Source organism: Myotis myotis, unplaced genomic scaffold (genome assembly GCF_014108235.1).
Source record: "Myotis myotis isolate mMyoMyo1 unplaced genomic scaffold, mMyoMyo1.p scaffold_m19_p_2, whole genome shotgun sequence".
Classification (NCBI taxonomy): Eukaryota; Metazoa; Chordata; class Mammalia; order Chiroptera; family Vespertilionidae; genus Myotis; species Myotis myotis.
This window is the reverse complement of record NW_023416324.1, coordinates 178,374,312-178,393,822: the sequence shown is the minus strand read 5'-3', so window position 1 is coordinate 178,393,822 and position 19,511 is coordinate 178,374,312. Positions and strand designations below refer to the sequence as shown.

The 19,511-nt window shown below is 47.2% G+C and overlaps 1 protein-coding gene across 1 annotated transcript in view; it reads left to right on the top strand.

Annotated features, from left to right (window-relative positions):
* USP13 (ubiquitin specific peptidase 13) overlaps positions 1–19,511 on the top strand; it is a 120,460-nt gene that overhangs the window by 62,917 nt on the left and 38,032 nt on the right. Inside the window, exons 11-13 of the mRNA XM_036349063.1 lie at positions 10,404–10,529; positions 11,566–11,719; positions 14,134–14,308. Of these exons, the coding sequence (XP_036204956.1) occupies positions 10,404–10,529; positions 11,566–11,719; positions 14,134–14,308 (455 nt within the window). The remainder of the gene's footprint in view (positions 1–10,403; positions 10,530–11,565; positions 11,720–14,133; positions 14,309–19,511) is intronic.

The window sequence follows — 19,511 nt, the reverse complement described above, 5'->3', positions numbered from 1 at the left end:
TTTTTGCATTGACTTTTAGAGAAAGTAAAAGGGAGGGAGTGGGGAGAGGAGAGGAGAGGAGAGGAGAGGAGAGGAGGGGAGAGAGAGAGAGAGAGAGAGAGAGAGAGAGAGAGAGAGAGAGAGAGAGAAATATCAATGTGAGAGAGACACATCAATTGGTTGCCTCCTGCATGTGCCCCAACTGGGGCCGGGTATCGAACCTGCAACCGAGGCACATGCCCTTGACTGGGAATTGAACCCCCAACCCTTTGGTCTCTGGGCTGACACTATAACCCTGAGTCAAGTGGGCCAGGGCCAGAAACAGTATTCTTCATAAAATATAGCTGAGATAGAAGGAATCCTATATAATAAAGTGAATATGCAAATTGACCATCACTTGCCACAAAGATGGCGGCACCCACAGCTGAGGCCAAGTTCCCGTAACGAACCTTAACGAGCAATCAGCAGGGACCTGAGGCTGTGCCCACCCCCCTCCTCCATGGGGCTTGACAGGGGACCTCAGGCTGCTTCCCTCACCCTGGTCCGGGGGACCTCAGGTTGCAGCCCCCCGGCCCAGGGGGGCTTGACGGGGGAACCTCAAGGTGCCCCCCCACCCTGGTGCCAGGCTGGGGTACCTCAGGCCATGCCCCCATCTGGCAGGGCTTGACAGGGGACCTCAGGCTGCGCCCCCCGCCCGGCGGGGCTTGATGGGGGACTTCAAGGTGTGGCCCCACCCCGGTGCTGGGCCGGGGGACCTCAGGCTGCTCCCCTCGCCCAGCGGGGCTTGACGGAGGACCTGAGGCTGCGCCACCATCCCAGTGGGGCTTGACGGGGAATCTCAGGCCACGCCCCCCACCCCAACGCTGGGCCAGAGGACCTGAGGCTATGTCCCCTGCCCGGTGGGGCTTGACAAGGGTGGGACTGGCCGGGTCTGGATCTAGCTCAGTGGGGGTCTGGGTCTTGTGTGATTTCAAGGCTCACGTGGGTGGGCAGGGATTTGACTCTGGGTTTTGTGGTGCACCCCAGACTCTGACAGGTGGAAGATTTTCATATACATTTTACTAATTTTCTTTCACCTCTGACACTTCTATTATAGAGAAAGGACAAATAGCAATATTAAAATATTTCCTCTAATTAATCCCCTTTTAATGTGCACAAATTTCATGCACTGGGCCACTGATAAACTTTATAAAATAGAAACATTTCCTTTTGGTATCACAATCTTGGCCCTTATGGTGTCTTTCTTCCACTAAGCCTCAACTTTGTTTGCTAGGGTTTGTGGAGAGGCTGGTTGTTGAAAACAACAACATGCACTTTCATAGGCCCCCTTAGAGCTGAGGATTCTGAATTTCTGGGGAGGACTGGGCAGTCCTCATTTTCAGTAAGCTGCCAGAGTGTTTGTAAGCACACTCAAGTCTGAGAAACTCAGTTGGTCATGTAGTCACTCTTTAAAAAAAATTTTTTTTTATTGACTTCAGAGAGGAAGGGAGAGGAGAGAGAGATAGAAACATCAGTGATGAGAGAGAATGATTGACTGGCTTCCTCCTGCACGCTCCCAATGGGGGAATGAGCCCACAACCTGGGCATGTGCCCTTGAGTGTGCAGGCCAACGCTCTATCCACTGAGCCAAACCAGCCAGGGCAACTATGTAGTCACTCTTAATTGATAGAGTAATTGAAAGATTTCCACGTACCTGTAGGATGAGCCACTGATGCCTCTCTGGGCTCTCTGTTACACACGCCAGAGGGTGCCACTCGCACCCTGGTCTGTTACTGCCCTTGGAGTCCCGCAGTGCGCAATGTATGCGGCTGTATCTGCGGCCGTGGCTCCGCGGTGCAGATGTCCTGGATGGAATGCATGCCCCACTTCCCAGCACCTGCTCTGCCCTCAGAGTGCCCTGTTTTGACTGAGTGGGCAGGTCCTTCCAATTCTGCTTCTCAAGTGTTTGACCTCTGTGCTCTCATCTTACATCCGTCATCTTAACTAATGCCTGCAGACTGAAGTAAGAATGGAAAGTGAAGCAACTCTTTTTTTTTTTTTTTTTTTTGTAATGAAGCCAGTTAGTTGGGGGAATGGAGCCAATGGAAGGGAGATTATGCAGGGGACATGTGAACATACAGAGGCAGTGTTTGGGGGTGGGGAGCAGGAAGTAGGTCATGAGGAGGGTTGAGAGGGGTGTAGACATTCGGAATGGCTAGGCCAGGAGATCAGAGTGTTGTGGGGCAGGAAGACAAGCTCTCCACTTGCACTGTCATCCGGCCTTGCAAGATAATGAGTCCCTTCTCCACCTGAGATGGGAAGGCCCGCGTCTGGAATGCAGCGGAGGAGATGGTTTGGGTGTAGGGCCGGGGTAGCAGGTATCCATGCTGCCACCTCTCAGCCCTTGTGAAACTTTGAAGAGGTGATGGTGAAAAACTTGGTTCAGAATTTTGTTTTGATCACATGTATCCTGGGTTTCACCCAGGCAGTCTCCTGGGCCACGCTTGGGGCAGGGTCCACCCTCCCCAGTGGAGGAGGAGACTTGATTGGGACTTGGGAGCCTGGCTTCCTCTGCTGGCCTGCGAGGGGCCGAGGGACCATGGCGCGCCACGGGAGCTTCCAGGCTCAACCATCAAGTGCAGAATTAAATAAAATTTGTTTTTTGTTTTGTTTTTTTGTTAATCCTCACTCGAGGATATTTTTTTCATTGATTTATTTTATTTTATTTTATTTTATTTTTAAATATATTTTTATTGATTTCAGAGAGGAGGAGGGAGGGAGAGAGAGAATCATTGATTGGATACCTCCTGCACGCCCCCTACTGGGGATTGAGCCTACATCCTGGGCATGTGCCCTGACCGGAAGCAATCTGTGACCTTATGGTTCATAGGTCGATGCTCAACCACGAGCCCCACCGGCTGGGCTTCACTGATTTTTAGAGAGAGTGGAAGGGATGGGGGGATGGAGGGATGGGGAGAGAGAGAAACATGGATGTGAGAGAGACACATCCGATTGGTTTCCTCCCACACACGCCTGGACCGGGGCGGGGATTGAACCTGCAACCCAGGTACATGCCCTTGACCAGGAATTGAATCTGCGACCCTTCGCGGTGCAGGCTAACGCTCTATCCACTGAGCCACACCAGCCAGGGCTAACATTTGTTTTTGTTTATATCACAGAGTCCCTTTGCATTAGGAAAAAAAGTAGTTCTTATGTGAATAAGGCACATTATTCACTCAGTCGATGAACAATGACTGGTTGGGGCCCTTGTCCAATCCCTGCCATTGGATTTGGTGACTATTGTGCAGTGGGTCTGTGATCTCCAGGGGTCCGAGGATGGCGGGTGGGAACCCCTGCTCTGTCCAGCTCAAGGGGTGGAACCTGGCAGCTTTGGGGCCATTTTCGTCCTGCAGATGTGCTTTGCTGGCCCTCACATATGTATCTGAACTTACAGCTTTTCTCGCACCCTCAGGACCCCTGGCAATTCCAGTTCTGAAGGAGTAGCTGCCCTCCTTTTGTGCAGTCCCCAGCTGCTCCAGGCCTTCTGTGACCCTCTCCTGGTGGATGGGCTGGGTGTGTGGGTGTATAAATGGTTTGCAAAAGCCTTTCCCTGCTTGGAGGTGCCCTGATCAATAGGGCCCCTTTAACATTCCAAATGAGCTTGAATCGACCGCCAGATGATTTTCTTTGAGGTCCTGAAGGTGTTACTTTCAAGCTTAAACAGGCAGTGGAGGGATTTACTTTCTGGGGCATCGGGATTTTCACTGCAGTTGTTTTCAGAGAAATCAAATTGTGAGAATCTGTCTTCTCTCAGGGATCAGGAGCCCTTTGGTCTTGTCCCGGGCCCCTGTGTTTGTGACTTATAGATGAGCCTGAAATGCCCCAAGAGAGGAAAGAAGAGGTGCTGAAGCAGAGAAGAGAACAGATTACCAGAGGAATGTGTGCTGGAGGGGAGAGAGCGGGGAGGGGTCAGAGCCATGTGGCGGGAATGCCTTTTCACAGGGCCACCACCACCACCAGTGCTTCGAATACTAATGTTGCAGGTGCTAACGAAAGGCCAGGCTCTTCCTGTACATGCACTGTGGCTCAGAAACCTTTCTTAAAGTTACCAAGCCAGTGAGTGGGAGGGCTGGGCTTTCCACCCAGCAGTCCGGCCCCTGAGTCTGTGCGTGTGACCCCTGCACTAGCCTGCGTGCCTAACAGCTGTTCCAGACCTTGTGTCAGCCACTCATGCCTCTGTGTTAGCTGGTGGTGAGTAGATGACAAAGGGGATGCTTAATGTTTGCAGAATCACCAGGTAGCCCAGTCACTTGGATTTCCCACCTCTGCTTACATCTTGGGGTTATTTCTAGAATCTGTACTTTCTGGTATTAAGCTGGTCTGCTGCAGGCCAAGGTGAAATCCAGTTTTTATATGTGCATGCTTAGTACACTTTTTCATCTGTACAAAGGTTTGCACTGCCATTTTTACTTACATTTTTGAGTTAATTTTAAAAATTAACTTGTGTCTGTGTTAGATAACACCTCCTATCAAAAGATACCTTTTCTTCTTCAAAAAGGTTTTTGTGCATTCTAAGACAGTGCTTTCCCACGTTTCAGTGCTGAATACTCTAATTTGTTTCTCCTTCGGAAGATAACATGTTTTAGACAATTCTGTGTTCTGAACAAACTGCGCTTCTTAAGGGGCAGTTCATTTGATGCCCCATCTAAATAATCCTTGAAACATAGTTGCTGGCCTCAGTTTTTGATAAACATGAGATAACCAGTGTTCTACTTGGAGGTGACGTAATTTTAGCCACAAACTCAGACCTTTGTTTTTTACTAACCTCCATTTTCCAGGTTTGGGCAAATGTAACATTTTTAACTCACCATCTGAAATATGAAACATAGCTAGGGGAATGCCCTCTGTTCCTTTAGCCTAGGACAGTGGTCGGCAAACTGCGGCTAGGCAAACCGGGGCCCGCGAGCCACATGCGGCTCTTTGGCCCCTTGAGTGTGGCTCTTCCACAAAATACTGGCTCTTCTGCAAAATACTACCAACTTCTGCGCATGGGCCATGAAGTTTCAATCGCACTGGACGTGCGCGCCCGCACGTGGTATTTTGTGGAAGAGCCACACTGAAGGGGCCAAAGAGCCACATGTGGCTCGCGAGCCGCGGTTTGCTGACCACGGGCCTAGGAGATTTGGGAGTTGGATTTGGGTTGGGAACTACTGGTTCAGGGTTTAAGTGTAAAAGTTAGAATCGACAGATGGCATGCACGTATGTACTGGAGACAAGCTGAAATGGGTCTATTTTTGTTTCATTCCTGTGGTCTTACAACGTAGATATCTGAGCAGGCGTTGCTTTGAAGTGATACAAAGCCTCAGTTGTGCTGCCTGCGTGTTGAGTAAAGCATTAGGCTCGGGGATATGAGTGGACAGCGTCCAGCTGCCTTCGTGTGCAGTGTTCATCAGAAAGTCCTGCGTAAGCATTGGGGAAACATTCTGAACGCCATAGTCCTCGCTGTAATTTTAGCTCAACTGTTTCCTAATTGCTGATGGAGAAAGTAATACAGTACCCTACCAGTACAACAGGTGCCTTAGGTGGTTGCTGTGTTGGAGGGCACCTGGGGCTCCCTCTCACACAGTTGGTTGTCAGGACTAACCTTTCTTTTAGGTGTCCGAGGCCGGTTCACAGTGAGGGTGTGCGCAGGTCTGACTCCTGGTCAGTTCCGGTCTCTCCCTCTCACCTTGTGCAGTGATAGGTCCACCGGGGGACACTCGGGTGATGTCACCAACCCACTGCCAACCAGGAAACCTTTTCTTTTTTAACTTAGGCATTTGGTTCTTGTTTTGGCTTTTAGTTTCTTGTAGGAAAGAAACCTCCTTGTCCAGAGCCTGACCTTGAAAAAAAGTTTATTTGAATTTGCAAAAATACACAGAAGTAGAGAGTGAAGATAATAAATCACCGTTCTGCCAGTCTGGTTTCATCAACCCCCTAAACTTAGCTCTTTCCTCCCCTTTTCCCCTCTCCTTTCCCCGAAGTATTTTAACACAAAATCCAAGCATCCTCCCTTTCACCTGTAAATATTCAGTATGCATCTATAACTAGAATACTTTCTTTTTTTTTAAACATACATATCAGGTTAAAATTTTAACGTGTTAGGAGCATATCTAGATTTTCCCCTGCAATATCAAAGACGTCTCCTTTAAGTCCCCCCTTCTCTTCCTGCATGCTACTGATTTGTTGAAGGAGCTGGATCGCTTGCCAGGGTTCCTCTAAGGAATGCTTCCTTGAGCTATTGTTTAGCTTGTGTTTCTTATAAGCTGGAAGTTTAATTAGATTCAGGCTCAACTTTTTTACTGACTTCCTAATATACAAGCTCTGAAGTGAACCCAGTAATAGTGGAGGCTGGGGACCTGTGAGATCTCCCTTCTGAAATCAGAGATATCGCAGGTGTGGGGTGTGGTGCAGCGGGACAGGGCTGGCGAATCATCAAAGCAGTCAGTGTGGAGTAGCTGAGTTTGAGCTAAAATGCTCAAACCCAGCCGTGAGAGCCAGGAGCTGGTCTGCAGTGTGATGTGGAGAGGGAGAGGTACCACTTCTCTGGCTAGGAAGCTTTTTCAAATAGCTCCTCAGTAATTCTCAGTCCTCAAGCTATCCACTTGCCCATTGAACAGCGGATTAAGAAAGGTCAGTCGAGGGAAAAGAAATGAAATGGGCACAGAAAGAGAAGAGTCGTAGGAGGGGAATGAATGAGGCTGGATCTCAGTTCATGCTGAGTGTCTGGGGTTTCCCGGACTTCTCACCAGGGTCTCTGTCGAAAGGTCTCCTCCCAGCCGTATGACCCTCCGGTGGTACCGAGCAGCAGGCAGCCTTTCAGAATTCACTGACTTGTTGAACTTTCTAAAGCAGCTGCTTTCGGGGGGACTGGCGGCCACATGAGGCATGAAGCACAGCCTGTGAGAGGTGACACCGTCAGGAGCAGGCCGTGAGTGCACGCTCATGGGGGCACCCACACAGGAACGCACACTGCGAAAGCTTCATTCACAGTGGAGCTTCCACCCTGCTGGGAGTGGGGTTAGTGGCTGGGATGTTGGCCCCAGCGGTGCGTGGGCTTGAAGAGGGATTACCCAGAGTCAGATACATATTGTGCTGTTGTTTCCATTGGTAAGATGGACTCTGGGTCATCAGAGATGAGAACTAGTCACTTGTATGCAGAAAGTGGTATTAGGACGAGAGAGAGAGAGAGAGAGAGAGAGAGAGAGAAAGAGAGAGAGAGAGAGAGAGAGAGAGAGAGATATGGAGAGACTGACTTTTCTAGCTCTGATCCTGGGCCAGTTACTTAACACCTCTTTGCCTCAGTTTCCTCACCTGTCAAGTGGAAAAAAATAATACTAATATTAATCACCTTATGAAGTTGGGTGAATGAAGCAAGATACACATACAAAGTGCTCAGCACTATGCCTGGACCTGGTAAATATTCATCCAAGTACAGTGGGGCCTTGACTTATGGGTGTCCCGACTAACGAGTTTTTCGAGATACGAGCCATCTCTCGGCCGATTTTTTGCTTTGAGTTGCGAGCTAAAATTCGGGATACGAGCCAGCTTCAGATATCCCACCGCTAGTTGGCGCAGCGAACGTCACAGTGAACGCCACAACATCAGCCCAGCATCACGTGTCATTGTAATGGTGAAAATTGATTTGACATACGAGTAATTTGAGTTACGAGCTCCGTCACAGAACGAATTAAACTCGTAAGTCAAGGCCCCACTGTACCTAAAACAGTGTCTGACATTTCATAGCACTCGGTAAATTTCTATTGAATGAATGAATGCTAGCCATTATGCATAAAGATAAGGATTATTTCTGTATGCTTGTGTTGGCTGATACTATGGAGATCTACATCAGCCTAGTGAGTGAGGAAAGTTACAACTGCCATAGTTTTTAGGAGGTGCATATACAGGTAGTAAAACTAATTATCAGGTATAAATTGGTCTTCACATATCACTGGAGGCACATCGAAGCCATCTGTGTGAGCTGGTCATTTAAGTACAGGTTCCAGGTCCTCAGAATTCTCCGATTTCTGCTGTTCAAGGTCCCTGCAGTTTTCTTTCCCATTCATTATAGATCTGTGTGTTGTCTGTCAGCCCTTGGAGTGCAGAATTACCAGTAGTGCTCTGCAGGAAGTAGGTGCTCAGTAAATACTGGACGACTAGAGCAGGTACAGTTTTGCAAGACAGGAAACCCACTTGAGTTTTATTAGAAACATTGCTTAGAACATGCACGTTGGAGATATTTTATATGCAGAGCTCACTCCTTGGCCGATGGCTATGGGAGTTCTTCCATCACCTGTTGCATCTGACTGTGTGATTGCGTACACCCATCATGGCCTCCACACCCCAGGCATTGACTGGGGGTCCAGGAGATCTCAAAGAAGTGTGGACACGGCCTCTGCCTGTCAGATTGCAGTCAGATGGGCCAGAGCAGGCTGAAAGTGGAAGGAAATGGGGGGCTTTGTGCCCTGTGCCCCGTGATGGCCCGCGTGACAAGTTCTCTGGACTTCAGAGGAGGAGAACGTCGCTTGGAAGCTGAGCATGTGGTAGTTTTGAGAAGTGGAGAGACAACAGCCACACGTTTGCAGAAAGCTCATGCAGGGTGAGGTTTGTGTCCCTGAGACCTACTATGTGCTACAGCTACCAGGTTTGCTACAGAGAGCCTGGACCTGCATCAGAACTGGGAGTTCATCCTGGTTCTGCCCTTTGTTAGCTGGTTAATAGTCTGGTTGTAAGACCACTTGCATGGAAAGGCCTCCCTGGCACGTCTCTGCCAGTCTCAGTTTCCCTAGCTATAAAATGGGATAACAGTTGTACCTCCTTCGTCGGGTTATTGTACTGCATGAGGTGACATGTAGCCCCATTATTGGATGGGCTCAACTTGGAGGGGACTCAGGAAATGGCGTTTTCATGAGCCCACCTCTGTCCTCAAGGCAAAGTGGACTCTCCCCACTTTGCCTCTTCAGAGCAGCTCAGGCAGATCACCTGGATTTCCTGCACGTCACCAGCATTACACAGTCTAGTTCGCATCAAAGTCAGTTTAAAGCTTCTCCCCTGCCTCCACCCTCCCACTCAGGAGTCTCAGAAACCAGCGTGCAGCAGGGTCAGCATTGGCACCTTCTGGCATTTTTAAAAATTGTTTAAAGTATTACATATGTCTCCTTTCTCCCCCAATTGTGCCCCCCCCCCCGCCACTCCTGCCCCCCTGGACAAGCCCCCACTGCCTCAGTGTCCATGTCCATGTCCATTGGTTATGCTAATATGCATGCATACAAGTCTTTTGGTTGATCTCGTACCACCCCCCCTCACCCCCAACCCCTGCTTCAGACGGTCTGATCAGTGTTTCTTAGTCTCCAGATCTATTTTTGTTCATCAGTTTATGTTGTTCGTTCTATCCCACATATGAGCGAGATCATGTATGTGGCCCTCTGGCATTTTTGTCCTTGCTCCACCTCTGTGCTTCCTACCTCCTCCTCTGGCCCCTCAGAGCCAGGACCAAGGGCTGGGGAGATGAGCAGAAAGGCAGGGCCTCTCGCTGAGCTGTGCTCTTGGCTCCCTCTGGCTCCCTGTGACTCCTGTCATGGCCGCCCTTTGTGTGGGGCACATTAGTGGTTCTTTAGAGATGCCTCCAACTTTCCCCTCAGGGGCCTCCATGAGGACCTTTCCTGATGCCCTGTCCAGCTGACCCTGTAACCCCCACCGCCTCCTGCCCCGCGGCTCCTTGGCCAGCTGGCCTCTCATCATCCTACTCAGTGTCCTTTCTGGAGGAGCCTGGTTGCCTTCTGTGCTGTCCTTTCAGCCCCTGGGGAAGTTCACACATCCTTGTCCTGCCAAGTTGTCCTGCCCCTCCCTCTCTCACTCTGCCAGGTCCTTCTGCTTCCCTAGGTGAGGGGCATGCTCCTGGCAACTCCCTGTACTCCGCTCCAGAAACAGCCCCGGGCAGCCCTGCAGAGGGCGCAGTGCCATTTCCTTTCCTGGCAGGCGCCCCAGTCTCTACCAGGGGTTCTCTCATATCCCCTCATGGGGAGCGAAGAAGATGCCGCAGCGCTTTCCTCCCTAATGCATTCCTAGCCTGCTCTGCAGTGGGCTGGAACGACAGTGTGGCCACCAGTCCTGTGAGGATGGGCCCAGTGCCTCCTCTTTTACTCGTAGAAAGTGGGATATTCATCATGGCTTCAGTTTGCCCTCAGCAGAAAGGGGCCCCGTCCTGTTCTCCTATCAGGTCCGGAGCGCAGGGCCAGGTGGGTACCAAACATCCCGTGCATGGGGCCTGCTCATTGAGCTTCTGTGGGCCTCCGTTTTCTCACCTGCAAATGAGGGTTTATGCTAATCCCCACTCTGCCAGACACTTAGTGCTGTTACTGTGTATACAAGGATTGTGAGCTGCTTTTATTTTTTATGTATTGTAGCCTCAGCAGAATGGGATCTCTCCACGCATGTTTAAGGCCTTTGTAAGCAAGAGTCATCCGGAATTCTCCTCCAACAGACAGCAGGATGCCCAGGAGTTCTTCCTGCACCTGGTGAATCTGGTAGAGGTGAGTAAGCCACCTTCAGAAATGCTCAGCAGGGCGGTAAGATGTGTGCCCGCTCCCCTCCCTAAATCTCTCACTGCCCAGGCTCCACCAGCCACCGGATGGAGAGCTCCCCCTGTCTTGTTTCCTAGGCGCTGGTGGATCTCCTGTTCTCCTTTTAATTGGTACGTGTTGTAGGCGTGTTTATCAGTTATTTCACTCACCATTCTTTCTCCTTCCTTGGTGACGAAGCTTCTTGAGACTCCTGTGTGGTAGTTGCTGTCCTCCTGCCACCACTCAAAGATGGCCAAACTTTGCTCACAGCAGAGTTGAGTCACGTTAAATGCTGCGATTTTCAAAAGCTGCTAAGAATTCATGATTAAAGGTCCCTCCCCCGTTAAAAACAGCTCTCCCCGCCCCCCCATTACAAATATGTTCTTTATGGAAAATACAGGAAGGCACAAAGGAGAAAATCAAAATAAAAAATCACCTGTAATACCAGCCCTACCAAGAGCCAGTGTTAACATTTGAGTGTCTGACCCACAAGCATTTTCCAGGTGCATTTAGAATCGTGCTGTTGCTAAGCAACGGTTTCCACTTAACCTGCTGTGAACGCTTTGCCATCTCATTCGTATTTGAATTTAGCGTGATTTCTTTTTTATTTGTATGTAATTTACAGGAATGCGTGTTATAATGATACAGATGGCCTTGGTTTTCCCGGGGCGGTCCTTTAGCTTTGCCCCTTTCTCTTTAGTTTGGCTCCCTCATGCCCTTTCTTCTAACTCCATCCAGGTCAGTCCCTCTCCCGTGACTTTTAATTGCTGCTTAATAGTAATTCACAGGAGGAGTCATACTTTATTAAGCCAGCCCCCCATTTGGGGACTTCTGATAAACACCAGTGTTTTGCTTTTAAAGCACTCTGGTGAAATGGCACGTCCCAGAGGGACTGTGTTATAACATCGTTTGATGTTTACATCAGAGCTATATTTGATTTTATGCTAATTTTTATTTATGGCTTAATATTCACAAATCCACTAACCTGGTGTAATCTAACCTTCAGAGGAACCGCATTGGCTCAGAAAATCCAAGTGACGTTTTCCGGTTTTTGGTGGAAGAACGCATTCAGTGCTGTCAGACCCGAAAAGTCCGCTACACGGAGAGGGTGGATTACCTGATGCAGTTACCTGTGGCCATGGAGGCAGCAACCAACAAAGGTAATGGCTCCAGAGGGGGGAATCAGCAGTGGGCTTCTTCCGGTGCGAGAAGCCAGGAAGCAGAGGTCATACGAATTAGTCGCCTCGCAGTTCTGCTGGGCGGAAACCCGGCCCAGTTGGTCTGGTTTGCATGTCTCTTTCCATCTTTTCCTCGGTCGCCACGTAATTGCCTTTCAGAGAATCAAATGCGTCACAGATTTTTGTGGAGGGCTATGGATGGGACTTATTTCAGTGCCTATAAATTTGACCAACTGTTTGGCTTGGAGTCAGCTTCATTCTGGGGAAGGTATTTGTAAGTACACATGTGGAAAAGTCTTTAACGGTTTGATCACTCATAAGCTGTGCTATGAAGTCTGAGGGAAATGATCAGAGCTGCATTTTTTAAAAAAAATCTTTATTGTTGAAAGTATTACACATGCCCTCTTCCCCCCCGCCCCCCCCATTGGCCCCCTCCAGCCCGCCTCCGTCCCCCGCCCCAGGCCTTCACCACCCTGTTGTCTGTGTCCACGGGTTATGCACATATGCCTACAAGGCCTTTGGTTGTTTACCTCCCTGCCTCCTCTCCCTCCGAGATTCCACACTCTAGAACTGCATTTTTTGATGTGAGACATTCAAGCAGCAGCCTCTTGATATAGTCTCTTGATATAATCCAGCTTTGGCATCCAAGTTTTCTGGGACCTGTTATAGATGATGAAGTGTTACAGGCGCCAGGCCCATTGGAGGGGCCTCCAGGCTTTGGAGGCAGGAAGAAGGCGGAGATATTGGGGTCTGAGGGGCAGGTTCCTTCAGGCTGTCTAATCTGGTTCTCCCCAAGCAGAATAGACACATGATATTACTTAGAATTAACTTATTAGAAGCAGAAAAAGGCAAAGTATGTGCTAGGTTGCCTCTTTTCTATGAATGGCTCATTTCTGTGAAGTCCAACAGCTTCATGCGTACTCCTTTTTTTTTTTCCTCTTTTTGTGGGGTGTGGTGGTGGTGGTCACTTTATTGTGCTAATTGGAAAGTGATGATTCTGGCGTTTCAAGGCAAAATGGCTTCCATTTTCTATAAGCTCCTGCAGCTTGACCCGTTTTTACAGTTTTATCCTTTATAAGGCTAGAAATGAGGGTGAGGGCATGCGGTTTGTTTCCTTTTTAGAACAAGGCTTCGTTGCTTTCTCTTGCCGACCTCGGGGATACTGACTCACATGTTCTGCTCAGTTCTGTGATCCTGTCTGACTCGCTGTTTATAATTTGTGAGTGGTAATTATTTTGTTCAAAAAGGAGACTGATCATTTAGCCTCTGGACGTTGAGAATATCCAACGCCAACATCCTAGATATAAGTACATTGTAAACTGATGTTGGACTGGGAGATGAATTTTAAAATCATAGTCAGGCCCGGGTGCAGTGGCTCAGTGGTTGAGCGTCAACCTTTGAACCAGGAGGTTACAGTTTGATTCCCGGTCAGGGCACATGCCCAGGTTTCGGGCTCAATCCCCCATCGTGCAGGAGGCAGCCGATCAATGATTCTCTCTCATCATTGATGCTTCTATCTCTCGTTCCCTCTCACTTCCTCTCTGGAAAAAAAAATCAGTCAGATGTGTTTAAGAAAATACCTAAGTATATACTAGTATGTACGCCTAAAAATAGAATCAGGAATGATTTTTTTTTTTAACACAAAAGGAAGTCCCAGAAAGGCCCATTCAAAATCTACATAACATTTTGACTTGCAGGTGTTTTCCAAGAGCTGATCTGCTGACCTTGGGAAGTTCACAGTGTGCTCACTTCTTTTTTCCTTGGTGTTTAACCACTCAACAGGGATAGTGTAGAAAGGCTTTCTGGGTTGGTTACTCTACTGACTGAGGTATTGAGTAACCTGACCCGGGAGTTGTCTTGGCAATGTCAATACCACAGGCTGTGTGCTGTGGGTAACTGTGGTCCTTATGGCTCCTTTTGCTCCTTGGCCCACACCTTCTATGGCCTCTAATCATTGAGAAGGGCCTGGGAAGAGGTGAGCCCTCAGGTTCTTCTCAGTGTGAAATTCTCTGTGTGAAGACTTTTGAGGGGAGGGTGGCGTTTGGGTAAACCAGCCTTGACCTCTGGACAGATGCCAGACCGGGTTCGAGCATCACTTACATCGCACACATGGTCTAAACCTCTCATCTAGGCCAGAGTTCACAGTTCCCTCCTGTCAGTCTCAAAGGGGAACAGGCAAAAAAATATGAATGGCTTGATGCAGCCTGTCAGCGCTACTATAAAGACACCCCAAGAACAAGCGTTCTGCATGCTTTTCCCATCTGTGAAGGGCAGTAAGTAAGCAACCCTGCCCCAGTCCAGTAGCCTTCCCCTAAGGTTGTCCAAAAGGGGTGTTTTCCATTTTGAGAAGATAAGAGCGATTGCAAAGACCTTAATTTTCTTGCTCTTTTTCTCAGATGAACTGATCGCCTATGAGTTAACGAGAAGGGAAGCAGAAGCAAACAGAAGACCCGTTCCTGAGTTGGTTCGTGCCAAGATACCATTTAGTGCCTGCCTCCAGGCCTTTTCTGAACCAGAAAACGTGGATGATTTCTGGAGCAGTGCCCTACAGGCAAAGTCTGCGGGTGTGAAGTAAGTGTGTGTGTGTGTGTGTGTGTGTGTGTGTATGCATGCGTGCACATGTGTGTGCTTATTTGGTGGTGGTGGATAGGGAAACGGCCTTGAGAGATGGGAACAGGGGTAAGGGAGAGGCCGTAGGGTATTGTATGAGTCTGCGCATGCTTGCTTATGTGTGGTGAGACAGGATTATGAGTCACACAACCTTGGATGTTATACACCTCACTTGTGTGTGAGACCTGTGCAATAAAGCAGGCATATACTCTATATATTATGTGCTAGGGAGGGAATGCTTTCTTTTTTGAAAAGCAAGGTTGTGGTTTATCCTTTATTAAGAATTTGCTTTTTTTTTTTGCCAAGAGTGTGTGGCCAAGAACCTTCTCCCCCATGACAAGAGTGATATGAATGAAATTGCAAAAATACGTTTGACTGTCTCTAATTTTAAACTCCACTGTTATAGATTTTAATCCATAATTAGATATTTGGCTTAAACTTGGTTGACTGTCTTCCTACCTGGAGGCCAGGGGTCTCAGGGCCCCTCGAAGTGGCCATCGAGGCTCCTGAGTGTGTTCAGATGAGCTGCTTGGGACTTAGGCAGGAGGTGTTCTAGGTCCACATTGTCAGCCTCGTCAGCTGCATAAACATTTCTTTCTTTAGTTGACACCTTAGTTAATTTTATACAGTGAAGTCCTTGCTGACACACGTTATGTAATTGGAAAAAGAGTACGTATAGAGGCAAAAATGAGAGGAAATCTGAAAGTCTGACTCTAGAGTTCCCCTACTTTTAGATTTTTTTTGGCCATTTTTATTCTAGGCTATGTTTGAGCTCTAGTTGATGGAAAGGGGAGTGGAATATGGTAGAGCTACTGCTGGCTGTTTTTATCTCAACCTCAAGTAGCAGTCAAACCTAAGTCACTTATTCTCTGTGACAACCATCTCTCAGGACTTCTGACCTCATATATCAAAAGTGGAAAAACAGAAAGAATTTATTTCAAAAGCTAAAAAAGGCCATATTTAAAAAAAAATAATTAAAAAAGTGTTCTTCATATCCAAATGAGAATTAGTAATAGTTCATTCAGTTATCAATTATCCATTGCAGCATAAGTTTTCATCCTAGGATTGCTCAGTTTTGGTGTGTGTGTGTGTGTGTGTGTGTGTGTGTGTGTGTGTGTGCCTGTCTTGCAGATAACAGTTGGTATGTCAAACATTGGTATTCACTGCATTGCAACTTGGAGACAGCTTTGGGCAGTTAGGTATCTATACATGATAGTAGTGGTAGAAACAATTTCTTTAGTTATTTCCCCCCAGCTTTACTGACATATAATTGACATATTATATTGTGTAAGTTTAAGGTGTACAACATGTTGACTTGATTTTTTTCTTCTTTTTACTTTAAGTATTGACAAAAGGCTGAAGATTCCTCAAATAATTATCCTTTTCTCTTGGCGCTTTAATTCTGACTCTGTGTGGGAGGTGGAAGTGATCCAGGCAGGGCCCGGCAGCCTAGGAAGCCCTCAGCTCAGGTGTGAGCTGCAGAGTGTTCTTCAGAAAAGTGGATTCGAGTCTTAGAAGCACAGGGTGTGACGTCCTCCCTGGGCCTGCAGGAAGGAGACTGAACACTCGGAAAAGGCCCACCTTTAAAATGGGCGTGGAAGGCATTAGCTTTCCACAGATACGGAGCCTTTGACCCCTGGGTTAGTGGTCACTTCCCAGCTAAGATTCTATTCCAGGACAAAGTCACCGCCTACTGTCCTTCTCCCACCTGCAATGGAGGAACAATGCTTGCAGACCTGATTTTCTCTTCACATGCTACTAAGACTTAGTTGTAGGCCAAGCATGTCAAACTTGTGGGCTGCGGGCCACATGCCTCGTTTATTTGGCCCTTATTAGCCTTTGAATTTGACATGCTTGTTGTAGGCAGTGCTAACATTACTATCTAGAACCCCTGAGGAGGGTTTCTGCTTGCTCTAGTCCTATCTAATAACAGTAGATATGAAACGTGTTTTTCCTTTTTCTCCATCTCTTACATATACACATGCTCTTATAAACATGAAAACAATACTGGATGTATTCCAATTATTAATAATTGAAAAATTGGTCTTTGTGGAGAAGGAGAAAACAGTGCTATAGGGTAATAAAGCAGCTATCTTTTTTATTGCACATTAATCATTCCAGGTCATGTGTTAAGCTATTCCCATCAGTTATATATAGTCTTTTTAGTACTATTATGAGGTAGGTACCATTATTCTCATTTTACAGGTGAAGAAATAAAAGTAAAAGTAATTGGCCAGTAAGTGGCAGACTGGGGACTCATTCAGGTTGATTGAGGTCAAAGTTTAAACTCTTAATTTTCCCAGGTTATCCTATATAATAAAAGTCTAATATGCTAAGTGTCTGGTCATCTGGTGACCGGTCAACTGTTCAAACAATGAAAGCGTAATATGCTAATGATATGCTAAGGCACTCAACCACTCACTATGACGTGTACTGACCACCAGGGGGCAGATGCTCCAGTGGGTAAGTTAGCTTGCTGCTGGGGTCCAGCCGATCGGGACTGAGCAAGATGGTCTGGACATGCCCTGGAGCCCTCCTGCAGTCCCTCCCCGGCCTGATCGTGCACCGGTGGGGTCCCTTGGCCTGGCCTGCACCCTCTTGCAATCTGGGACCCCTTGGGGGATGTTGGAGAGCCAGTTTCAGCCTGATCCTGCAGGCCACTCCCCTCAGGAGGGTGCCACACGCAGGGCTCATGGCTGGTGAGCGCTGCTGCGGCAGTGTGAGCCTCTCCCAATTGGGACTGATTGGGTAGGAGCCTGCAGCAGGTGCAATGGGGTTGGGATGAGCGGGAGCGGCAGGTAGGAGCTTCAGGCAGCATTGGACTGTGGGTTTCAGCCCGATCCCCCAGAGGGGCCCCACCCATGCATGAATTCGTGCACTGGGCCTCTCGTATAATCTAGTGCCCCGTCTCCCTTGTCATGCTTATTTATACATAGAGCCTTATGATCTTTAATTCGCCTCACTTATTCCTTATTCTGCCTTATCATGTTTCAAATACTAGTTTTGGGGAAACCAGTTCAGTCGATTCCTAAAAGATCTTTTTATTTTTTTCCAGCAACATAGGCTATAACTCAGACACTATTATTATGTCAGTTTGGGGCCTTGAACTTTTCTTGTGTTAGACTCAGGGTCTGAAAGGCCAGGAAGAGGCAAATGACGTCCAAAGGATCTTGGTAGATCGTGGGTCAGTATGGACCAGATGTAGACCCTTCCCTTAAATGGTCCTGAACAGACAGTGTTGGGAACAATATTAGTGTTTGAAATTTCATTCACTCAGCAAATACTGTCACTCACCCAGTGTGTTCTAGGAAGTCAGTTGAATAAGACCTAGCCCTCAAGCAGCTCACAGATTAAGGGTCCATAGGAAGAGTTTTTGCTTGAAATTTATCATTTATGAAGAGACAGGCATGCTGTGGGGCTGCAGGACACAAACTTTAGGTGGACAGGTGGCAGTGAATCCCCAGTGTTGAACCCACTGGTCCGTGACTTTGGCCAAGTGACCTCACTCACCTCCTTAGACCCGTTTCCTTGTCTGTGAACTGGGGATAATAATAATGCTTTCCTTACAGGGTCAGGGGAGGGTTAAGGTGAGATGAGCCACGTAAAGTGCTTTGCACAGTGCCTGGCCCAGAGTAAATGTGTGCTGTCATCATCATTACAGTTATTTTTATCTTTTCCTTTTATTTTTGCCTTAGATTATACAATATGAGAGTGGTTGAATAATTATCATATTTTTACCATATTTAACAGAAAGGTTTGAATTGTTTTTGCTTTCTTTTTTTCAGTTGTCAGGTTTTTAATATAGTAGACAATCTTAATTTTGGGGAGAGGGGGCAGCTTTTATTTTCTTAACAAGGTTTACACAATATTTTCGGCTTAATTGTAATTAATGAACAATTTATATATATTTTAATATTTTTTTTGTGATTTCAGAGATGAAGGGAGAGAGAGAGAGAGACAGAGAGATAGGAAAATCAATGATGAGAGAGAATTATTGATCAGCTGCCTCCTACATGCCCCTCACCGGGGATCGAGCCTGCAACCCGGGCATGTGCCCTGACTGGGAATTGAACCATGACCTTCTGGTTCATAGATCGACGCTCAACCACTGAGCCATGCCAGCTGTCAATAATTGATATATTTTAAATAATGATAATAGATTGTCAATAGACAACACAGTAGCAAGGTCAGACACTGTTCTAAGCATTTTATATGTCTTAGCTCATTTTATTTCCATATATATTTAACCATTACTACACAAAGATGAATAAAAAATATTTACCCAACACGGCAAATATAATGTGGACATCGTCTAACTGCTTTCTAGTACACTTAGATGGGTAGTTACTCACTAGAATGTTAAATATGCTCTGCTCCCCTAACCCTGTCCCCCTGCCCATGGTAATACTTACCAACTAATACTTCACCCAGACACGGACCACAGAGCAACTACAAGAGCCCGGGGGCTCCTCAACCACATTTCGGAAATCGTTGATTTATTGGTGACTTTTGCTTGACTTCACTGTTAAATACTTTTCAGATTGGAAGCTAATGTGGTAAGAGAAAGAGGCCTGAGAAGTTACATTTTTACATTAGTTGAACATATCAGATGGAGTTTCTTGGTTTTTGGTGCAATTGAGGACTTGGCTATAATTAAGTAAGAATGGTGTTTAATACTGCCTCTCAGCAATAGGAAAACTTAATTAGAGATATTATGTAATTTCTGGAGCGTGAGCCAGGGTCATAATAGATCCATTCCTTAGGATAGTTAAGCTCCAGTGTTTTTGGAAGAGCTTCCTTATGTTATTGCCTGGTCCCCTCTGCCACAACTGTGATAGAGAATTTGAGATGAAGAGCAGTTGCATTTCGCCTTAGGCAAAATGCAGGTCAGTGACACATTGCGTCATGTCCAAAGCCTCATGGAGTCTAGTTCTTTCATGACAAAATGATCATATTAATTCGTTAGGTATATAGATAGTAGTACATTCTAGCGTGTCAAGCGGTTTCACATAATTTTATGAACATTGCACAGTCCTAGTCGGTAGATATTATTAATAAATCCACTTTGTAGATGTGAAAAATGGAGCCTCAGGGAGGGTGTGTGATTTGCTCCGATTTGGAGTGAATTAAGTAGCACATCCAGGACCCACCACGGTTCAACTCT